Here is a 21,313-nt window from a genome sequence, read left to right as displayed (position 1 = left end):
TACTGAGAAGCACTCAGTCTTTGGAAGTGGACAACCATAAAAATAGTAGCAATAGATAATGAGCTGGAGAAAGCAGCACTTGCATCTTATTATAGATGGGTTTAGTAGGTTGGGCTAAACCCAGCTTTAATGGGGTTTATTGAGTGCCTCCTGGGTCTCTTAACTGAAAAATGCTTTGGACCTCCAAAAAAGTGAGTTGGAGAAATTCACCCAGAACATCCCACACCAACATTTGAAGAGCAGGCCAAACCAGGACAAAGGACACAAAGCAGGCAGAGGCTATATAAATATAGAGTCCTTTTAATTTATATTTGGTTAATAATTACAATAAATTTTTGACTACAGGAACAGAGCAGGTTCTTTTCAGTGCATACATACTTCAGAAAGACAGGAGTGATTTTGGCAGAAGTTCTATGGAATAGGAGAATATGATTTTTGCCTAGTTTGTGTCCCCCCCCCCAAAAAAGTCTTGAATTTTCAGGCTTTTTGGCTAGTGATTCCTATTGTGGCACTTCCCCAAATGCTGAGCTGATTTTCAAGGGCATCTGAGGTGGGGTGGGAAGGCCCCAAAGGTAAATATAATGGCTACCACATTGCAATCAAAGACCCACATTTAACAAATGCAAGAGCTGATGATTAACATTTCTGAAATGTTGCAAACCAGTTGGGAGCACAGCTGAGACACGATGCCCAGGGTGCCAATTAGCTGTTCAGCCATTACAGGTAGTCCTCATCTTACAACTATCCTTTGAGTGACCATTTGAATTTATCAGGGCACTGTGATGCGCCCTTCTTAGCTGGCTCCTGTCAAGAAAACTCAATGGGGGAAGCTGGATTTGCTTAATGACTGACTCAATTGCAGTGATTCACTTTGCAACAGTAGCAAAAAAGATGTGTGTAAAACTGGGTGTGGCTTGCTTAACAGCTGCTTTGCTTCGCCACGAAAATTCCAATTGTGGTTGTAACTTGAGGATTACCTCAGTGGTGGGTTTCCATTTTTTTTTACTACTGGTTTGCTCATATGCATGTGCACACTTGGTTTCCCACTGCCACCATCACTACCAGTTTGCCCGATCCAGGCCGAACCGTCAGAAACCCACTTCAGCATTACCTGCACAGCAGCTGCAATAACTGCTTGTTAAACATTTCCTGGCAAACGAGTGGTCCCACCACTTTTTTATGTGCAACGTGGGCTGTGAAAAAAGAGCAAGGCTTCAGTCTGCACAGGCCCTGGTGCCCTCTTGATGCCCACAGCCTGCAGGAACCCCTGCCAGCAAAGCCAATTCTGTGACTTGTAATTCAACCATATAAAGAGGGCACCGGCTTGGGGAACGTTTGAGGAAAGCTGGTCCAGTATATAAAGAAATAACAGCATGAATAAAACAGAATTCCCTTGAGTAATAATGCAAGTTGAATTAATTATCCATGGTGGTGTTTAGGAATGCTTTGAAAGAAATATAGAGCTGCCTAATCAATTCTGAATATATTTAAACAAGTTTGCAAAGGCCTGCAGCCTTCTGAAGTCATAAAGAAATCCCTGAGTTGTATTTAATAACATCAAAATATACCTCTTGGGGCACCTGGTTCTTTTTTTTAGACCACAGAAGTATCTTTTGTCCTTCAGTCTGATTCCCAAGTCAAGAGCCATGTGACCCTTTTCACTCTTTTCAGAAAGTGCAGTAACATCCAAACCCGAATTTCGACCATAAAAATCAAAATGCCCAAAACCGTAGGGAGGAGGCGATGGTGGCAAATGTCTCTTTTGTCTAACGCTCAGGTGAGAGACACTTGTGAACTGGTCCCTGGCCTGCAAATAGAGGTGGGAGTTTTTGAAAAAAGACCCCTGGGTCAGAATTTCCTGCTCTTTTATAGTTAAAAAGGGATATACATAGTTAAATAAATGCAATGCATTTATACTGAATTGGTTCTACCTAATAAACACTATGAACATAGGTTAAAATCCAGCCAAAATTGAGCAGTTTAGCAATCTTTTGTGGGAAGGAATGGCAGAAATTTGCATCTGTTTCAGTGGAAATCAAAGCACTTGGTCAATATAATCCCAGATGGGCTTACTCAGAACTAAGCACCAAGGAACACAAAGCAATTGGTTTCCTTTTCAATTTGCACAGGATTGCAGTCCAGAGGGCTTAATTTTGGCTGGGTTTTACTACATTTAGAGATATTTCAACATTATTAGAAAAATATTGTAATTAAATTAAGGGGCCAGGAGAAAGATGAGGAATAAAGAATATTAGTAAATAAAATACAAGGAATATAGATCCAATTCTGCTGATTCAAAGCAAAATAAAATAAAACTTATCTATGCAGTTGAAAAATCACATCCATGCAGAGATCCTTGGCAGAGAGCCCGAATGGGCCTTTGGTCTTTGGAAGAGGCAGAGGACATCCTTTCCCCCCAAAAGTCCAGCTCAGAAAAAGCTTCTGGAGTTCTCTCTGAGCTTTAGGTCCAGTGCTTAGAAGTCCACAAATGCCACCTGCCAACACGAGGGGTCTGCTCCTGCTCAGGGCCATATTTGATATGGGGAATGAAGTGCAAGGAGTCAAGGGGCATGTTGGGAAGAGAGGGAAGAAAGGAGTGAGAAAGGAAAAGAAAGAATTGGATGGAAGAAGAAAGAAACAGGTGAAAGCAAAAGGAAGGAAGATTGAAGGAAGATCTCCCTTCAACTGCCTCTAGAGTTCCTGTTTGTGATGGCTATAAGAGCCACTGATCTTAACAGACGAAGAAATAGCTGAGACTTGCAGCAGCCCCGTCTTCAACAGCCCACCAGCACCTAGTTTGCACTGGGAGGGCTTAAGAACCCCTTCTTCCCCGTCAAGAGCCTTGGAGCCACATCCCCAGGGGACCCGGCTCTGGTCCTGCCTCCTTTGGAAATGTGACCCTTGACATGAAGTTGGCTCTCAAGCTGATTGATCCAAGGAGCAGATTCCTGGCTGGGAAAATGCAGCAGTGGTAAGAGTTATGCATTTCCCTAAACCACGGTGTGCTTTGGTTTTGCCTATATGTGATTTGTGAATGTGACTAACAGAACTCGAGTCACCTGTGTGTGGTGGGATGCCGACGACTGCCTTATCTTAACTTTTAACCTACATATGTAAAAAAAAAGGCACTTGATAGATTTGGCTGGCAGCAGAATTTCCCTGTCTTTTTGGTTATATGACTATTGCTTTCTACAGTCAAAGTTTTTAAGGCATTGCAGCCACACTTTCTTTGGTCCTAGTAACTTACTGGAAGACTTAGCATATATAAACAAAGCTTTCCCATGCTTATTTCCATTCCCCTGTCAGAGAGTAAGGCACAGAATTAAGGGTCTGGGGTGGGTGAGTGTTGGAAAGTGATTTTAAAAAAGGTCCAGAAGGTGGTCATGACTACCTGATTTTTTTTGAATATCCTTCTGTCCCCAACATCTCTGCACAGGATCCAAATTAATTTGCCCCCAGGTGAACTTGGAACATCTGAGAAGATGCGAGACATAGATTATGCTCTCCTTTTCCCACTGATCCTATGACTAAATTATTGGCAAATTAAGTGCTTTTCAAAGGAAACAGGCCTGCTCCTTCTCTGTTCTTAAGTGATGCTCGCTGCACTTCAGAAGGGTTTCTCTTGTGATCCCTTAAGCAGAAAATATTCCTAGCTTAAGCGTAGCAGCTTTAGGGTCTAGAGAAGAAGCAAGTCTTACACCTCTTTTAAGAAGCTTCTATATTCACAGTTTCACGGGGTCTGACTTTCCTGGCCCACTAAAACACCTGAGATCTTTTCTTTTCTGTGCTATGTTTTTCATTATTGTTGCATTTAGTTGTTTACACTGTTGTACAACAAGCAAAATTATCTACGCGGAATCTTTCTCAGCCTCGCTCTGCAAGTTGGTTGCGGCTAAATATAACTTGCAGTTTGAGGGAGTCTCTGTGCATGTCTCAGTAGGTCCGTCCTGGCAGATTGCTTTAGGTTCTGCCATAAATCCGAGTTCCAGGCTAGGTTTTGATCTCTATACATAAAATACGGAGGATAATTATCCCTGGATAACAACCTCAGTGTTTAGAATGGAATTTCCCTAGCAACTTTTAACAGGGACAAAAAAAGGGGTGGGGGGGGTGGGGGAATTGGTGTGCAGCCCAGAGCTTTAAGAGAGCAAACCCCACCGAAGAAAAGGTCGCCTGAACACCCTCAATGCTTGGAGAAGGTCAGGAAAGGAAAGCCAGAGAGCTTGAGGGGCTCCTAAAAGAATCCCCACTCGCCCCCTGGGGCTTCCAGGCCTGGCTTCTCCACTTAGGACGGGATTCCTCTTAAGCAAGGAGGCGGCCAGGCGCTGGCTTGGAACTCTGCATGGTCAGGGAGGCAAAACCCGGCAAAGCCCCAGGGCTGGAGGGCTACACCGGGGGGGCCGAGTATTGGATGACAGAGTTGTAATCAGGAGGTGGGCTGTGGCATTCCAGGCTGGCATCCATCGGCAGGAGAACGGAGTCCTCCATCAGGTCATCCTCCCCTGGAGCGCTTGGACGGAACTTCACGGACTCTTGCTGGGGCTCGTTGAACACGGATTCCTTGCTTTTGTTGATCGCTTTCCTCCTGTGGGAAGAGCCAGAGGAAAACCACTAAGTTGGAAGTCACAATGCGGATTGCTGTAAGGAATTTAAGTAAGGCTCATTCATAAAACCTCATTCAGGTACCTAATCTGGGACCTTCTGGATGTGTTAGAATGACTCTTGCACACGGAAACCAGTCATTTAAGGCCTGACTCCAAAAGCAGATTCTGAATCAAAAGAGTCTGAGAACTGCAGAGGAAAAGGCTGGATGCCCTCATGGAAAAAACATGGAGAGATACAACATTGGGTCAACTGTTCAGGAGGGTGAGAATCGAATGAAATGTCAGCAAATACAGAACGTTAAAAAGATGCTGGAGGGTTTTAATTTCAGAGGATGTTGTCTCTGGAGAAAGGAATATTTTTAGGAACTAATTGCATTTCATGTCTGCCAGAGGTGGTCAATCACAGGACCTGCTTTTGATCAAGCTTGTCATCCCTTTGACTGGAGAGTAAATATTCAATGCCTTTGTTTAAAAGGCTCTCTTTAAACACAATGTCAGCCTCTGTTTCGCTATTTGCTTTCGGCTGCCATTGACACGGGGGTGACACTGGTATTTGGGAGGGGAAGTTTAAGTACAGGAGAGATTGTTAAAAGGGAGTTTTGGTCTCACCATCTACTGCGCATGCTGGAGATTAGTGCTTGGTGTCGGTCAAGGCCAACCGTCCTGCATACCAACCTGATGATGCTCCTTGAAGACGGAACTCACATGACACCTTTCTGGATTTGCAGATTGGACAGCAGGTTGTATGATTTCGCGCGCTTTTGCCTCAGACCTTGCTTTGCTTAGCTGCTATCTTTTCATAACCAGTAAAAGTACTCTTAATTCTGCAAAATGGCGTTAAGTGGTTTCTTTCTTGGTTGCTGAGGGAGGCTGGCTTGACACATGAACTGACAGGTGCTGTCATGCCTAGATGCAAGGTGGTAACTGAAGATGGTGAGTGTGTGTGTGTGCGCGCGCGCACACACACACACACGCCTCCTTAGAAAGGCATATAATCTTGTGATCCTCCAAGGCTACAGATAGCTACAAGTTGTTGGTTGTCCCTGGGTTTGCATTTTGCAACTAAGCTCCAGTTGACTGAATGATTCAAAGTTAATTGGATTCACATGACACCAAGACTAAAGTATAAACCGGGGTCTCCAACCTTGTCTGGGTGGGGAATTCTAGGAACTGAAGTCCATCCATCTTCAGGTTGCCAAGATTGAGAAACTCTGTTCTGGACACCCATGCTATAAACTTCAGTAACTAGATTCAGCCAACAGTATATGGCATACAGGAAGGGAAGGACACGCACTCTTTAGTTAGATCTTGTGCTGGAATTTGTCTGATCATAACTGCAATAAATGTGCTGCTGGGATTTATAAAGTAGTCCTTGATTTACAACGGTTCATTTAGTGACCGTTTGAAGTTACAATGGCACTGAAAAAAGCGACTTAGGACCATTTTCATTCTAGTGACCATTGCAGCATCCCCATGGTCACATAATCAAAATTCAGATGCTTGGCAACTGGTTCATATTTATGACAGTTGCAGCGTCCACATTACTTACTTAACAACTGCAGTGATTCACTTAAAAACTGTGGCAAGAAAGGTTGCGAAATGGGGCAAAACTCACTTAGCAACCGTCTTGCTAAGCAACATAAATTTTGGGCTAGAGTGTGTGTTGTCAATCTAGGACTATTCATTAAGTACAGTACATGGTTCAGAGATGGACAACTGAGTTCCTATCAGAATCTTCCTTGATTCCCACAGGTTCCCACCTGACATAATACTTAAAGGCTTCTTTTAATTAAACATAGATAAGAAGTGCAGAAATTTGAACTTCCATTAGGGGGCAGCAAGTGTCAGAACATCCTGTGTCTTGTTGCTGGCCTCTGCTGGTTGTCTCTTGTATGATAGCTCAGATATAGTAGCCCATTGCCCCCATGCTGCAAAGCAACCCCCCCACCCCAAAAAACAAACCCTGACTCTTGGTGTCTGTTCCACCCAAGGACTTCTGCCCAGAGGGTTGGATGCTCTTCTGGAAGTCCAGGGAGGTGAAAGAGATGGCTGGTGGTGGGGGGGGGATTCTAGAAAGAGATTGCTCTTTAAGTACCCAAGCCAAGAGCTGAAGAAGCTTCTTGGATGAGGAGCAAAATGTCTTCCCCAAGGAAAAAGAAAGTCCAGTTGCCTCTTGAAAAAGCACTTTTGGGTCAACCATGAACCCGGATGACTAAGAATCTCCATAGACAAGTCAAGGAACATGAAAGGCTCCCTTCTCATAAAGGGCGGTTCAGGGGTGACCCCCAGCTATTCTCTTGCCTGTAAATACTCGGATACAGCTGCTTTTAATGGGCCCGCAGACACTTTAATTAGCTTCTCCTGCTGAATCCAGGGATTGCATAGATTACAGCCTGGAGCCACAAGCTAAAGAGTTAGTGGTGGCAACTGGAATCCCTAGGATTTTAACCAGGAATGGAGAAGTCTCCCATTTCTTGCAGGTGATTGGATTTTGGTAGCAGAAATTGCTGGCCCAATGGAGGGGCTTTCTGGACATAGCTGAATGGTATTTAAAGGCTACAAGCTCAGCCCTCAGCACCTTGAAGTACCCTTGGAGAAATTCCTCCCTGAATTCCAATCCCTGCTACTTAACATGCTAATAATTCCAGGCCAAAGGGTCTGGGAATCACTTTTTGGTAAAAACAACTTTCTGTGTTCTGATAATTATTAGCCCTAATTATTCCTGAGCTTAGAACAATACCTTCTCTAGATGGCACAAAAGCTAAGTGAGGTCTCTGTGTTCCACCCTGAAACCCAACTCTCTTCTGCCCCAGGCTTCACAGAATCACCAAATAGACTCCTTGTCCCAACTCCCACCCTCCCTTTTTTTAATTTGGTGAATTCCTGGCATTCACATACAGAAAAGTTCCCGCAAGAAGCCTTTCAAGGTTTAATGGCTAAAACAGACCTTATCAGTCCTTGGATAGTTGCCAGGCTGAGAGCTTCAAGTTGCAATGCTGTAAAATGAAATACCTGGCAAGGAGTCTGTGTGGCAGGAACTCAGATAAGCAAATATTCACAATAATAAGCGAACTAATTGTCTCCTGCAAACTCCACTCCCCTTTTGCTCCTGTTTATTCCCTATGGGAGGGGCCATTCAGCGTCCACTTGTGCCCTTCCGAGTCGACTGTTCCTTAGATGTTCCCTTTTCCTGACAGCTCTGTGCATACGGATATCTGGAACAGGCTCCAGCTGTTCTTCTGCCCCAGTGATCTCCGACTCCAAAGGCAGCTGATAAATGTCAGACGGCCCTGGCCCTGTCTCTGCCTCTGATGCAGAGAGCCTTCCCCAGACTCCAGGACTGGCCCAAGTTCCTCCCCAACCTCCTCACTGTCTTTAAACACGGGAGCCATAACAAACACAGGCTAGACTCTCACTATGAAGAGCCTTTGAATTCTGAGCGCCTTTGTTCATTCAGTGGGAAACTTCATGTGTTCCAGAGAAAGATTCGGCCTGACTCTCTGTGTGCTCAGAGCTGAGTGGAAGGAAGTTCTAAGCCAAGTCCATGTCCTTCTAAGTTCAGGGTGCTTGCTCAGTACTTGTCCACCCACTTTACTCTCTGTCTTCCTAATCTCAAGTTATTCCCTTCCTGATCCCAGCATCAGGGTTCTGTCTCTTCCCCAAATGCTTCGTGTGAGCAAACTACACTTGAGTGTGCCAATTCACACCCCCGACTGAAGGAAGAAAAGAGACATGAGACTAAGGGAGAGGAGGACTCTCAGAAGTTCAAAAGCCACCCAGACTTGGAAGAGCCTATCAGAGTTTTACAGAAGGTGAAGCAGGTCATTTATAACACGTCCAGAAGAGACATTTTCAATCAAGAGAGGTGGATCATTAACAGCCTTGATCGGTCCTTTCTTTTTGCCTCTGAGCAGCCGATTGGGAGGAGAACTGACAAGAGCTCTTTCCCAAAGACCCTGGAGAGACGCAAGGCTTCTGGTGGCTCAGGGCTGAACCTGGCCTCTGTTTCAGGAGATTCTGTGTGAAATTCAGGGCGCAAGAAAAAGTAGAGGTGAACTGTTGGATTTATTTGGCTCTTAGTGTCAACTATGGCTTTAATCTGGGCATCCTGGGCCAACAGAATATACAGGAAGTCCTCAACTTACAACTACACTGAGCCCAAAAATTATGTTGCTCATTTTACAACTTTTCTTGCCACACTTGATAAGTGACTCACTGCAGTTGACAATTTAGTAACTTGGCTGTTAAGTGAATCTGGCTTCCCCATTTGCCTCTCAGAAGATCGCAAAAGGTGACCACATGATCCGACGACACAGCAACAGTCATAAATATGTAATTTTGATCACATGATCATGGAGAGAACATAACTGTGAAAAACTAAATCACAATTTTCAGTGTCATAACTTTGCATGGTCACTAAATGAACAGTTGTAAATTGAGGATTACCTGTAGTTACATTGATGATAACATATCAGGATGATAATATGTCACATCCAGGAATGAGAGGGCCTCTTCAATTCTAGTCCAGTGGTTCCCAAACTTGGCAACTTTAAGCTTGTGGATTTCAACTCCCAGAATTCCCCAGCCAGAGTGGGAAATGGTTAGCAAAAAGTTCATTGATTTCTTCTGCTTGGTTGGATGGCCCGGAGTATTTAGGAATGGCAATGCCATTCTTTTTTCCCTTTTATGTTGACCCATGTGCCTTCTAGACACCTTTCATCCTTTGATGCATGCATCTCCGTAGAGAGGGAATGGTGTCTTACATATAATGCAACTCCATCTCCTCTTTTATACATTCTAAGGATTTATGTACATTGTACATTTTATGTATTTATGTACATTCTAAATATTTGGAAAAATTGGAGATTAAGATGCCGGAATATGAAGAGGTAGACCTTGCTTAGCCATGGAAGATTATAGAATGACTTTGGGCCAGTGGGAAGGTGCCTAATTTAGGAAGACCCAAGGGAACTTGTACTGTAAGATGTTTATGAAACATTCAGACAACCACTAGATGGTAGCAAAGAAGTAGAAAGAACTATGTGGCCTCATCACTAGAGCAGAACAAAAAAGGTTATTGCACACTGATGATATATTATGTCTCATTGATAAATCTGAAAGTTCACTGCCATAAGTAATTGATACACTACAGCAGAGGTAAATTATCAGATTACTGTACTTGATAAGTCTATTGTACTTCTCATAGGCTCTAGTGTACCTGTGAAATTTGAAAACTTGGCTTTTATTACGTGTTTGGATTCTTTTAAATCTTGGAATAAATGTTCCTGTTTCTTTCACAATAATTATCATTATTATCATTTTATATTATAAAGTATTGCTTTATAAAGCTTTGGTAAGACCACACTTAGAATACTGCATCTAATTTTGGTCACCAGGATATAAAAAAGATGTTGAGACTTTGGAAAGAGTGCAGAGAAGAGCAACCAAGATGATTTGGGGACTGGAAGCTAAAACATATGAAGAACAGTTGCAAGAATTGGGTAAGTCTAGTCTACTGAAAAGAAGGACTAGGGCAGATTCGATAGCAGTATTCCAGTATTTGAAGAGCTGCCACAAAGAAGAGGGGGTGAACGTATTCTCCAAACCACCTGGAGGCAAGGCAAGAAACAATGGATGGAAACTAATCAAGAAGAGAAGCATCCTAGAACTAAGGAGGAATTTCCTAACAGTGAGAACAATTACTGTTCAGTGGAACGACTTGCCTCCAGAAGTTGTAGATGCTTCATCACTGGAGGTTTTCAAGAAGAGACTGGACAACCATTTGTCTGAAATGGTATCAGGTCTCCTGCTTGAGCAGTGGGCTGGACTAGAAGACCTTCAAGGCCCCTTTCAACTCTGTTATTCTGTTACCCATTGCTTCTTGTCCTACCCTCAGGTGTTTTGGAGAATAAGTCAATTCCCTCTTCTCAGTGGCAACCCCTCAAGTACTGGAAGGTGCTCTCATATCACTCCTAGTCTTTCTCTTTGTTAGACTAGACATACCTAGTTCCCCAATCGTTCATCCTATGGTTAAGCCTCCAGATCCTTTATCAACTTCTGCATGATCCCTAGCATTCCTTAGGGTTACTGGTTTACAGTTTGTTCCCTGGCCTTGTCCCTAATTGCTCCTGTCCTTAAAAGAGTTCCTACTGAGACAAGGAGCTGAAGTCCTTGGGGGCCTTCAAGAAGGCCTTCAAATGCATTTGGGTGCTCTTTCAGCTAGGTTTTAATTCAGAGATGCAGCCCCCCTGACAGCTGCTTGTCTGTCCTGGCCTTTGGCTGTTCTGAGAAGAGCGCAGAGTTCTGGGATGAATAGACATCCATAGACTCCCCCACTTCTCTTAACAATGCAGGACTTAACACTTTCAATTCTTTCATTGGTATCTGACTGTTTTTAATTGGTACTGAATTTTTTGATTTAGCAGTTTTAATATACATATACCATTAGTTAATGTAATATTTCTCAAACTTGGCACTTTTATGATGTGTGACCTTAAACTCCCAGAATTCTGGCTGGGGAATTATGGGAAGTGAAAGCCACACATCTTATATTCGCAAGTTTGAGAAACAACGTACTGTAATTATATATTTTTTGAATGATATAGATTTAATGTAAAATAATATTTACGTAATAGAAATAGTGATATATTATGACAATATGCTACATTTGCTTAGCCACTGTGGTTTATCGTCTGTAGCAAATATTTGACAGTGCTCAGATTGTTAATGAAGCTGCAGGGCTAAGATAATCAGTCAATTGGAAAAGGCAGCTTTACTTAGAACATAAAACATAGAATAACAGGGTTGGAAGGGACCTTGGAGGTTTTCTAGTCCAACCCCCTGCTTAAGCAGTAGACCCTATTGCAGTACAGGTGGTCCTCGACTTACAATAGTTTGTTTAGTGACCATTCAAAGTTATAATGGCACAGAAAAAGTGACTTATGGCCATTTTTCACACTTGTGTCTGTTACAGCATTCCCATGGTCATGTGATCAAAATTCTGATGTTTGGCAACTGACTCATATTTATGACGGTTACGGGTCATGTGATCAGTTTTTGAGATCTTCTGACAAGCAAAATCAATGAGGAAGCCAGTTTCACTTCACAGCCATGTTACTAACTTAACAACTGCAACAATTTACTTAACAACTGTGGCAAGACAGGTTATAAAACGAAGCAAAATCAACTTAACAAATCTTACTTAACATAACTCATGGGCTCAGTTGTGCTTGTAAGTTGAGAACTACCTACAATTACCTTTATAGGTAATCATAGTACCTTCAATATTATTAAACAACACCTGTCAATCCCAGATCCTTGGGAAGGACTCGAGAGGTAGACAACAGTGCCAAATCTCATCTAAGCATCTGGTTATTTATTTATTTATTTATTTATTTATTTATTATTCATGCTTCTAGACCGCCCCCTCTCCCAAAAAGGGACTCGGGGCGGTGTACAGTCCATGCAAAATATATCAAAATACAATAAAAATTGAATATGTACAGTTGGAATGGAGGAGGTTAAAAATGGAATTAAAAGAACTGTACAAAGCAATATATATAAATATAGGATTTTGAACCCCTAAAACACACACAATAAGTTAAAAACAATACCCCTAAAATAACCAGTTAATACATTTGCCAGGAGGGACAGTTGTAATTATGCCAGGCCTGCTAATTGGAAAAGGTGAGTCTTCAATTTTTGCCGGAAGGAGCGGAGGTCAGTAGTGGTTCTAATGTCGGGGGGGAGGTCATTCCAGAGGGTTGGGCCCATCACAGAGAAGGCCCTACTCCTTGGTGTCGCCCGTTGGCATTGCCTAGTGGACGGCACCAGGAGAAGTCCCTCTCTGTGTGAGCGAATTGGCCGCAGGGATGTATGTGGGTTCATTATGTGATCAACTATAACAATCAACAATGCTCCTTTCTGGACAGGTGACTAGGCCACAACTATAGACATGGAAGCCATGAAGAGATCAGGGAATATCAATATTTAGAAATGATAGAAAACATTTGTAGCTTGGGTGGTAGATGTGGCTGGTGTTTTGTTCTCTGGGCCTGCTATTTACCTTCCAAACATTTCACCACCAGCCAACAGGACTTTGGCTGAAGGGTCTTGTTCTTCTCCACTTTTATTGATCTCATGTGGTCATGTGGCTGGGGAGTCACGTGATGACTTTCACATGACATCACCAGCCGGTCACACATCCACCAATCACATGACCACATGAGATCAATAAAAGAGAAGAATAGAATAGAATAAATAGAATAAATTTAATTTGTTAGCCGCTCCCTCTCCAAAAGGACTCGGGGCGGCGTACAATAAAAAAACCCATACATATATACATATACATACAATACATATACACATACATACAAACACATACATGTATCCAATACATGAACTGAAACTTCAGCCGAAGTCCCGCTAAGGAGGTCATTTAGCCTGGCGACTGTTTACTTCGGAAACAAACCACTGCCAACAGTATCAATACTTACGCAAGAGCCATGATTCCATAAGGCCAGGATCGGATCTCCAGCCTCTTCCGGCTCTTGATTTCATCCAGGGTCAACACCATCCCACTGTCTGACTCACCGTCCTGCAGAAGAGGAGGAAGAAGGGGCTCAGGACATCCTTATGAAGGTTCCTCATTCCAAGTCAGAGGCTGGATCATTTGAGCTCCAGGAAAAGACTTCTTTCCAGGTTTTTCACTGGCTTTTTGCTGCCTTTTAATTGTCACACAGCTTTAATTTTTGGGAAACCTGTCTTAACACTGGTTTAGGTTTAGGTTTATTGGACTTATATGTCCAATAAACCTCCCAAAGGACTCAGGACTCATAAAAACACATATTACAAAAGTTAAAAGAAAGATTAAATAGAATATCCAGAAAAACCAATAGACATTTACAATGAGATTTAGAAATTAAATTAAAGTTAACAATTAAAATTAATAATTTATTTTATTCAGGCCAGGCTGGAAAAGCCAACTTTTTAGGGCGTGCCAGAAGGACCGGAGGTCGGGAATTATGCGAAGCTCCGGGGGCAGCTCATTCCAAAGGGAAGGTGCTCCCACAGAGAAGGCTCTCCCCCTGGGGGTCACCAGCCGACACTGCCTGGCCGACGGCACCCTGACACTGGCTAGATTATACAGCAAGTTTTTATTTTGCACTCTCATATTCTGTGTTTCCCCTGGATAATAGTGGCCAAAATTTTCTTCTTCTTTTCCATCTCCCCAGATTTGCTTACTTGTCTGGCAAATTTACCAACCTATTATATCATATTGCAATCACACTTATATCCTGTTTCACAGTGCTTTGCAGCCCTCTCTAAGCGGTTTACAGAGTCAGCCTCTTGCCCCCCACAATCTGGGTCCTCCTTTTACCCACCTCATGAAAGGCAGAGTCAACCTTGAGCTGGTGAGGATCGAATTCTTGGCAGTGGACGGAGTTAGCCTACAACAATGCATTCTAACCACTGTGCCACCATAGCTCATTATGGCAGGATAAATCCATAAATGGTAATGCAAAATATTGGGTAAACTATGTGCCTATTGGTATTCTGTATCATTGGATAACTTCAATTATTTGTTGCTTTTCAGCTAGTTATTTACATTCAGGGATGGATTTCCTAGGCGTTTCCTGTCTGCAGATTTCCCCCTTACAGTAACCACTTCCAGGTGGGCAGAGAAAAACACGTATTTGATTCAAGCTCACCTCATGTATCATTGTCTCCTTCTCTACAGGCACCTCATCAAAGGTCTTCACACTGAGTGGCCGGTTCTTGGAGTTAATGCTGAAAATAAAGAGAAGGTAACATAGGGACGGTTTTGCCATTTTACAGGCTATCCCAGGCTTTTCAGTAGACATATTTTCACAGTCTACAAATCTGGGCTTTCACATCTATGAGTGCCAGTCAAGGAACAACCACAGACTCTTTCAAGACACGAGAGAAAGAGGAAACAAAGAAAGAGCAGAACGAATCAATAAGACGGTCATTTTTTTTTTTTTTGCTTGGAGTTGCTTCCTTACCTTGCTTCTATAGCACTCCAGCGGTGAATGAAGTTGCTCACGTTCTCTTCCAAGATGCAGAGCTTGGGGTTGGACTCTCCATCGGGACACAAGGTGATGTTCAGTGGGATATAGTCTTTCCCATCCTTGGGGAAAGAAAACAGGGGAAGCTTAAGCTTCTTTTCCTTACTTACTTCAGAAATCATTAACGGTCACATTCCTCTAATTCTCTTAGGAGATCCCTTTACCTTAAAATTTTCATTTTCTGGGACCCAGCAGTAATATTTTGGCAAGGCACCAGCAATGCCATTTTGTCCAACATCCACTTATCTCTGAGTATTTCTAAGGTTACCCATTGGCCCAATGTCACCTAGCTGGCTTTGTGCCTAAGGCAAGACTAGAACTCACAACCTCCCGTTTTCTAGCCTGATGCCTTACCCAAACGGGCTGAGATTTCATATTTGGAGCCTTAATCCAGATGTTCTACATTCCAGCTCTCATCATCCACAACTAGGGATGATGGGAGCTATAATCCAAGAATGTCTCAAGGGCCACAGCTTCTGCACGCTGCCTAAACTACTACATTTCTTTGCTTCCTCTCCCTTGTGGTTCCTTTGCTCAACACTTAACTGTGTACCAACATCTGTTAATCTTCCAAGGAATCAAATGTGAAGCTGTGGAAGAGCATCATGTTCAACTGGAGACATGAAAGCCCACCCTAGCATCTACACAATCCACATGTTAGCCCATTGAGAAGAAATCCAGAACATTAGGACACAAACGAATTATTCTTTGCTATGTTTCTCTCGTATTATTTAAATACCAGCATTTCTTTAACTGTTTGCAACCCTCTTAAGAAACCACGTATGGTCCTCCTTATTTACACAATTATAAATCTTGTCCTTTTAAAGTCTTAACTTTTGGGAAGAACTTTTGAAGTTGAAACATTTTCCACCCAATTGGGACAATTCTCCTGTACTTTACCTGCTGCACATTTGCCTGGAGCAGATCCCCTAAACGCTCCACAAGGTTGGTAAAAGTGGGCCTCTCTGTTGGGATGCTGTGCCAGCAGTCCAGCATGGTCTGGTAGCTGCAGGGAATTGAAAACATGGCGGCTGAATTTTAAAACCGACAAAGAGCCATTAATTCATTCTTCTACCAGGTAGTCCTGTGCCCTGTTGGGCCATCAGAATTAATTTTTTTAAGATGAGGGAGGAGCAACAGATAACGTTTCAGTCCAAATGTCCACTTGGGGTGGCACAAAGATCTTTCTTAACAGCGCGGCTTTGATGCGTTAACTCAGGCAGGCAGTTCTGTAGTTCAGGTGAGGCCCACTGCCTTTAAAAAGAATACGGTGTTATTATTAATTTAATCTATCAGCAACCCAATTCCCCAACAACTCTGGAGTCCCTGAAGATTTTACTCCACTAGTTGCTGACTATAGGGGGCGCTGCTCACCTCCATTTCAAGGCCATGTGCTGTCTGAAGACATTTCCAGGGTCACGTGGCCAGCATGACATCACAGAGCACTGTTACCTTCCCACCCAAGTGGTACCTGTTCATCTACTCGCATATGAATGCTTTGAACTGCTAGGTTGGCAGGAGCTGGGGCAAGAAACAGGAGCTCACTCCATCGCATGCTGCTCGGGTCTTGAACCTGGGCTGCCAGCTTTCCAGCCAATAAGCCCAGCATCTTAACTGCTGAGCCATCATGCCCACTCCCCCAACAACTCTGGACAGTCTATTATTAAATATTGAGTGAAATTAGTATCCAGCATATCCAAATGTTTTCAGGGGATTATTTAAAAGATAAAAGTATTGCCTGTTGTGTCTGGCCTGGGCTGAGAAATCCCAAAGCTGAGCTAATTGGTGTGAATAAATCTGGATGTAAAGACTTAGTTCCTAACTGTAGATTCTGGAGTTGCTTCATGCACCCAGCATTTTGTGGGTACTGAGTCTCTAGGAAGAGATTTATCTTGGAGCAGAAGGAGACGTGGCTGAAGGTATCAGACCACCCTCAGAAGAAATAAAGGTTCTTGAAGAAGTCAAGGCACACTTGTTGTTCTGGATGTGGGGAAAATATGACGGAGCAGAGCAACAATATAAAGACATCTAGAAATGGATGGGGAAGCTTACATTTCTGGAGTGGAGTACTCTGGAGACCTCATCCGGGTTCCTTCTTTGAGACGTTGACAAAAGTCCTCATCAATCTGGACCCCTGGGTACGGAGAAGCCCCTGTAGGGATAAACATGGAGCAATGATGTCCATTCAAAAATACAGTTTTATCGTGTATCTTCCAGAGGTTCTATAACCCTAAGGCAAAGGAGCCTGTGTACCATGTGTATTGGTGTATGCAATGCACAAATGCAGTCCATGGAGCGAATTTTGCTTCCTTGATCACGCACTGATTACCGTTAGAAGTTTGAGATCCCTCTCCTCATCAGAGGCACGGTGTCATGATCTTTAGGAATAATTAAAAATGCTAATGCTTAGAATTTGGCTGGAACAACTTATTGCATATCCATTTTTGGCTTTCATTAGTTGTAGAAGAAAGAGAATCTCAGAACATGCCTTCTTTAGTTACGTTTCTATCAGACAAAATGAAATGTTTGCTCTGGAGAAGATTAAGGTATTTCCTGAAAGCCTTTGGCTGTGAAGTCAGGGACAACTGCAGAAGGGAACCACTAAAAGAGTCAAGATGACCTACACCATGTTGACTGTATGGGCCCCTTGTGAATGCCCCAGATGGAGGGAAAGATGGATCCACCCATAGATCAGAAGCATGTGCTGCGTTTGCAAGTGATGGGATGCACTTAGCATTTGAGTGAAAAGATAGGTGCTGTACACTCAAAAATTGGGTGGCTTTAGAAAACTAAATTTCATTTATATCTAAATATACTGTAGTTTCTAAATTTACTCTGGAGTAGGTCTAATGCCATCACTTCTTTTGGTCTCATTTTTTTTGCACTCGTGTCAGAAGCCCTGAGGTGCTTCCGGGTTGAAAGTATTAGCTGGTGACATTACTGTTGCCTGGGGGACACCCAGTTGGGGGCTTTTATGTCCCCCACAGGACCTGAGCAGAGGACCTTGTCCCATGGCAGCACGGGGCTCTTGAATGTGGGCTTGCTCACCTCCAAGCCAGCGTCCTAGCCACAAGAGGCACCCTGCTCCTCTTTGGTCTCATTCAAATGACCACTTGTTAGCTTTGAGGACTTTCTGAATTTAACCCCAAGATTTTGGGAAGTTGTTGTGGGCTCTAGAGTCCCATAGGTACAAGATGATGATGCGTTCAGAAGAAGCCAACATGGCTATTTGTCTGCAACAAGCAAGCAAAATGGCCATCTTCTTCCCCGGCCTTTGAGAGGAGATGCTCAGGAGCAAAACTCCAGCATGGATTGTCCCAGGAACTTGTGAAATGCTAAATCAATAACTACGGATCAATAAGAAGTTCTGAAAAATGGTCCAGACACAAAAGCTGCAGCAAGATAAACTCCGTGTCGGCTGTCAGCACCTTGTTATTTGAAGTCTCGCAGAAGAGGGATTCCTGCTGTTATGACGCTGAACAAAGATGACAAGAAAACCAGAAAGCATATTGATATATTAGCTTAATACAAATGTCAAGGAGGGGAAAAAAAACACTTTGAAGGAGCTGAGCAAATTTTAATTCAGCTTCACTTCCTTGAAAGTAGAAGGAAGGAAGAAAAAGCAAAGAATATTAATCCAGGTCTCAGTTTGAATGCCAGTCTCATAGTTGGGAAAATTTCCATAGGAATTCTGTGGTTAGCTTCATTGCCCAGAGTTTCTACCATTGATAAATTGATGGGGCTGACATGTCTCAGCTCAGCTTTTCCTCAGCTGGCGTTTCTGTGCCCATTGGCAAATATTTCATTAAAAATGCAGCACCAATAGGCAGAGTGTCCTTGGCTTATGACTGGAATGGAGCCTGCCCATTATGGTTGTAAGTCATGACTGTTGTAGATTGGGTCATCCCATGCGATTGATCCAATTTTACAACCTTTTTAATGGTGGTTGTTAAGCAAATGTAAAATGTTAATCAATGGTTTGCTGTGGGCTTGTTTTACGGAAATAAATAGGAAGAAATGACTGTTTTCGGCAAAACCACCATAAAATATGGTCACATGGGATGCTGCAAGTGGCCATAAAATGCAATCTAGTTGCCGAGCATCCAAAATGCAGTCACATGACTGTGGGATGTGTGCAGCCATCAGAATGAGTCATAACAGATAGCAGATTAACAGAGTTGAAAGGGACCTTATAGGTCATCTAGTCCAACCCCCTGCTCAATGGTGTAGGAGACCCTACAACATTTCTGACAAATGGCCGTCCAATCTTTTCTTGAAAGTCTCCAGTTATGAAGCTCCCACAACTTCCAAAGGCAACTCCTGCTCCATCAGTTGATTGTTCTCACTGTCAGGAAATTTCTCCTTATTTCCAGGTTGAAACTCTCCTTGTTCAGTTTCCATCCATTGTTCCTTGTCTGGCCTTCAGGGGCTTTGGAAAATAGCTTGACCCCCTTCCTCTCTGTGGCAGCCCTTCAAATATTGGAAGACTGCTGACATGTCTCTCTTGGTCCTTCTCTTCATTAGACAAGCCATGCCCAGTTCCTGCAACCGTTCTTCGTATGTTTGAGCCTCCAGTCCCCTAATCACCCTGGTTGCTCTTCTCTGCACTCTTTCTAGAGTCTCAACATCTTTCTTATAGTGTGGTGACCAAAGCTGGATGCAGGATTCTAGGTGTGACCTTACTAAGGCTTTATAGAGTGCTATTAGTACCTCATGTGATCTTGATTGTATCCCCCTGTTAATGCAATTTTGGATTACATTGGCTTTTTTGGCTGCCGCTGGACACGGCTGGCCCCTATTTAGCTGCTTGTCCACTAAGACTCCAAGATCCCTCTCACAGTCACTGCTATTAAGCCTGGTTTCACCCATAAGTGTCCTTTTGGTTTTTCTTACCTAAGTGTAGGACTTTACTTTTCTCTACACTGAATTTCATTTTCTTAGATAGGGCCCAGTGTTCAGTGGTGGGTTCCGGATCCGGCATTGTCCAAATGGATGCGCGCACTGCATGCATGAGTCTTGCCATCCAGCGACACCTCCACGACGCTCCAGTTGCTCGGCAGAGTGTCACACAGGAACTGTATGCGTCATGCATGGAAGCGCCAAAGACTTTAAAGACAGGTAAGGAGCTCGGGAGGATGGGTGGGCCCTCCGGAGCACCAGAGCTGAGTGGTACCCGGTGCTCCGGGCAGGCTCTGGTGCACCCGTACTGGAGCGTACCGCCTGAAACCCACCACTAATCAAGATCCATCTGGATCTCGAGTTTATCATCCAGGGCAGTGTTTCTCAACCTTGTCAACTTGAAGATGTCTGGACTTCAACTCTCAGAATTCCCCAGCTGGGAAATTCTGGGAGTTGAAGTCCAGACATCTTCAAGTTGACAAGGTTGAGAAACACTGATCTAGGGTGTTGGCTGTTCCTGCGAGCTTAGTATATATAAGTCAAGGACTACAGTATATGTAAGAATTTTATACTTTTTTGTTTTTTGATAAAAGTGCAAAAGTTTTTTAAAAATGGCCTTCTGAGTGATGTGATTATCCTGGGAAACATAAACTACTATTATTATTATTATTATTATTATTATTATTATTATTATTATTATTATTATTATTATTATTATTATTATTATTATTATTTAGACTTATAAGCCGCTCCCTCTCCTCGAAGGGACTCAGGGCGGCGTACAATAAAACATACATATCACATGTTGCACGGAGGAGGTATAAAAAACTCACAACATCAATTTTTACAATTCATAAAATACAATAATAATAGAGTTAAAAAACATTAAAATACCCTAAAATTTAAAATTGCCAGGGGGATTAGAAGATAGAGCTATAGTTGGGCCAGGCCAGCTAATTGGAACAGGTGGGTCTTGAGTTTCATGCGGAAGGAGCGGAGGTCGGTAGTTGTCTTAATGTCGGGGGGGAGGTCATTCCAGAGGGCTGGGCCCATCACAGAGAAGGCCCTGCTCCTGGGTGCCGCCCTCTGGCACTGCTTAGTGGACGGCACCCAGAGGAGTCCCTCCCTGTGAGAGCGAATTGGTCGCAGGGATGTATGGGGCAGGATGCGATCCCGCAAGTAACTAGGTCCTGTGCCATGGAGCGCTTTAAAGATGGTGATCAACACCTTGAAACGCACCCGGTAGACCACAGGGAGCCAGTGCAGCTCGCGCAGGAGAGGTGTTATATGGGAGTATCTCGTACTCCCCATAATTGCCCGCGCGGCCGCATTCTGGACCAGCTGTAGTCTTCGGGTGCATCTCAAGGGGAGCCCCATGTAGAGAGCGTTGCAGTAGTCCAGACAGGACGTCACCAGCGCATGAGTGACTGTGCGAAGGGCGTCCCGGTCCAATAGGGGGCGCAATTGGCGCACCAGGCGAACCTGGTGGAACGCCCCCCTCGCCATGGCTGCCACATGGTCATCCATAGACAGCCGGGCATCTAGGAGGATGCCCAAATTGCGTGCCGGCTCCACGGGGGCCAGTTGCTCGCCCCCAATGGCCAGCGATGGAATCCATTGGTTGAACCGGGGGGCCGGTAGCCACAGCCACTCCGTCTTGGAGGGGTTGAGCTTAAGTCTGTTGCCTCCCATCCAGACCCGTACGGCTTCCAAGCACCGGGA

General features: G+C 43.7%; 1 protein-coding gene across 1 annotated transcript in view; it reads right to left on the bottom strand.

The window, feature by feature from the left end:
• Nucleotides 1–279: 279 nt before the first annotated feature.
• LOC309397898 (vascular endothelial growth factor receptor kdr-like) overlaps nucleotides 280–21,313 on the bottom strand; it is a 182,905-nt gene continuing 161,871 nt past the window's right edge. Inside the window, exons 26-31 of the mRNA XM_081964323.1 lie at nucleotides 16,745–16,844; nucleotides 15,593–15,698; nucleotides 14,630–14,754; nucleotides 14,315–14,393; nucleotides 13,100–13,200; nucleotides 280–4,585 (exon numbers count right to left, since the gene is read on the bottom strand). Coding sequence (XP_081820449.1) covers nucleotides 4,387–4,585; nucleotides 13,100–13,200; nucleotides 14,315–14,393; nucleotides 14,630–14,754; nucleotides 15,593–15,698; nucleotides 16,745–16,844 — 710 coding nt within the window. The 3' untranslated portion in view covers nucleotides 280–4,386. The remainder of the gene's footprint in view (nucleotides 4,586–13,099; nucleotides 13,201–14,314; nucleotides 14,394–14,629; nucleotides 14,755–15,592; nucleotides 15,699–16,744; nucleotides 16,845–21,313) is intronic.

This window comes from Natrix helvetica (assembly GCF_964273705.1).
Source record: "Natrix helvetica genome assembly, chromosome: 11".
Taxonomy (NCBI): domain Eukaryota; kingdom Metazoa; phylum Chordata; class Lepidosauria; order Squamata; family Natricidae; genus Natrix; species Natrix helvetica.
This window is presented reverse-complemented; position numbering and strand designations above follow the sequence as displayed.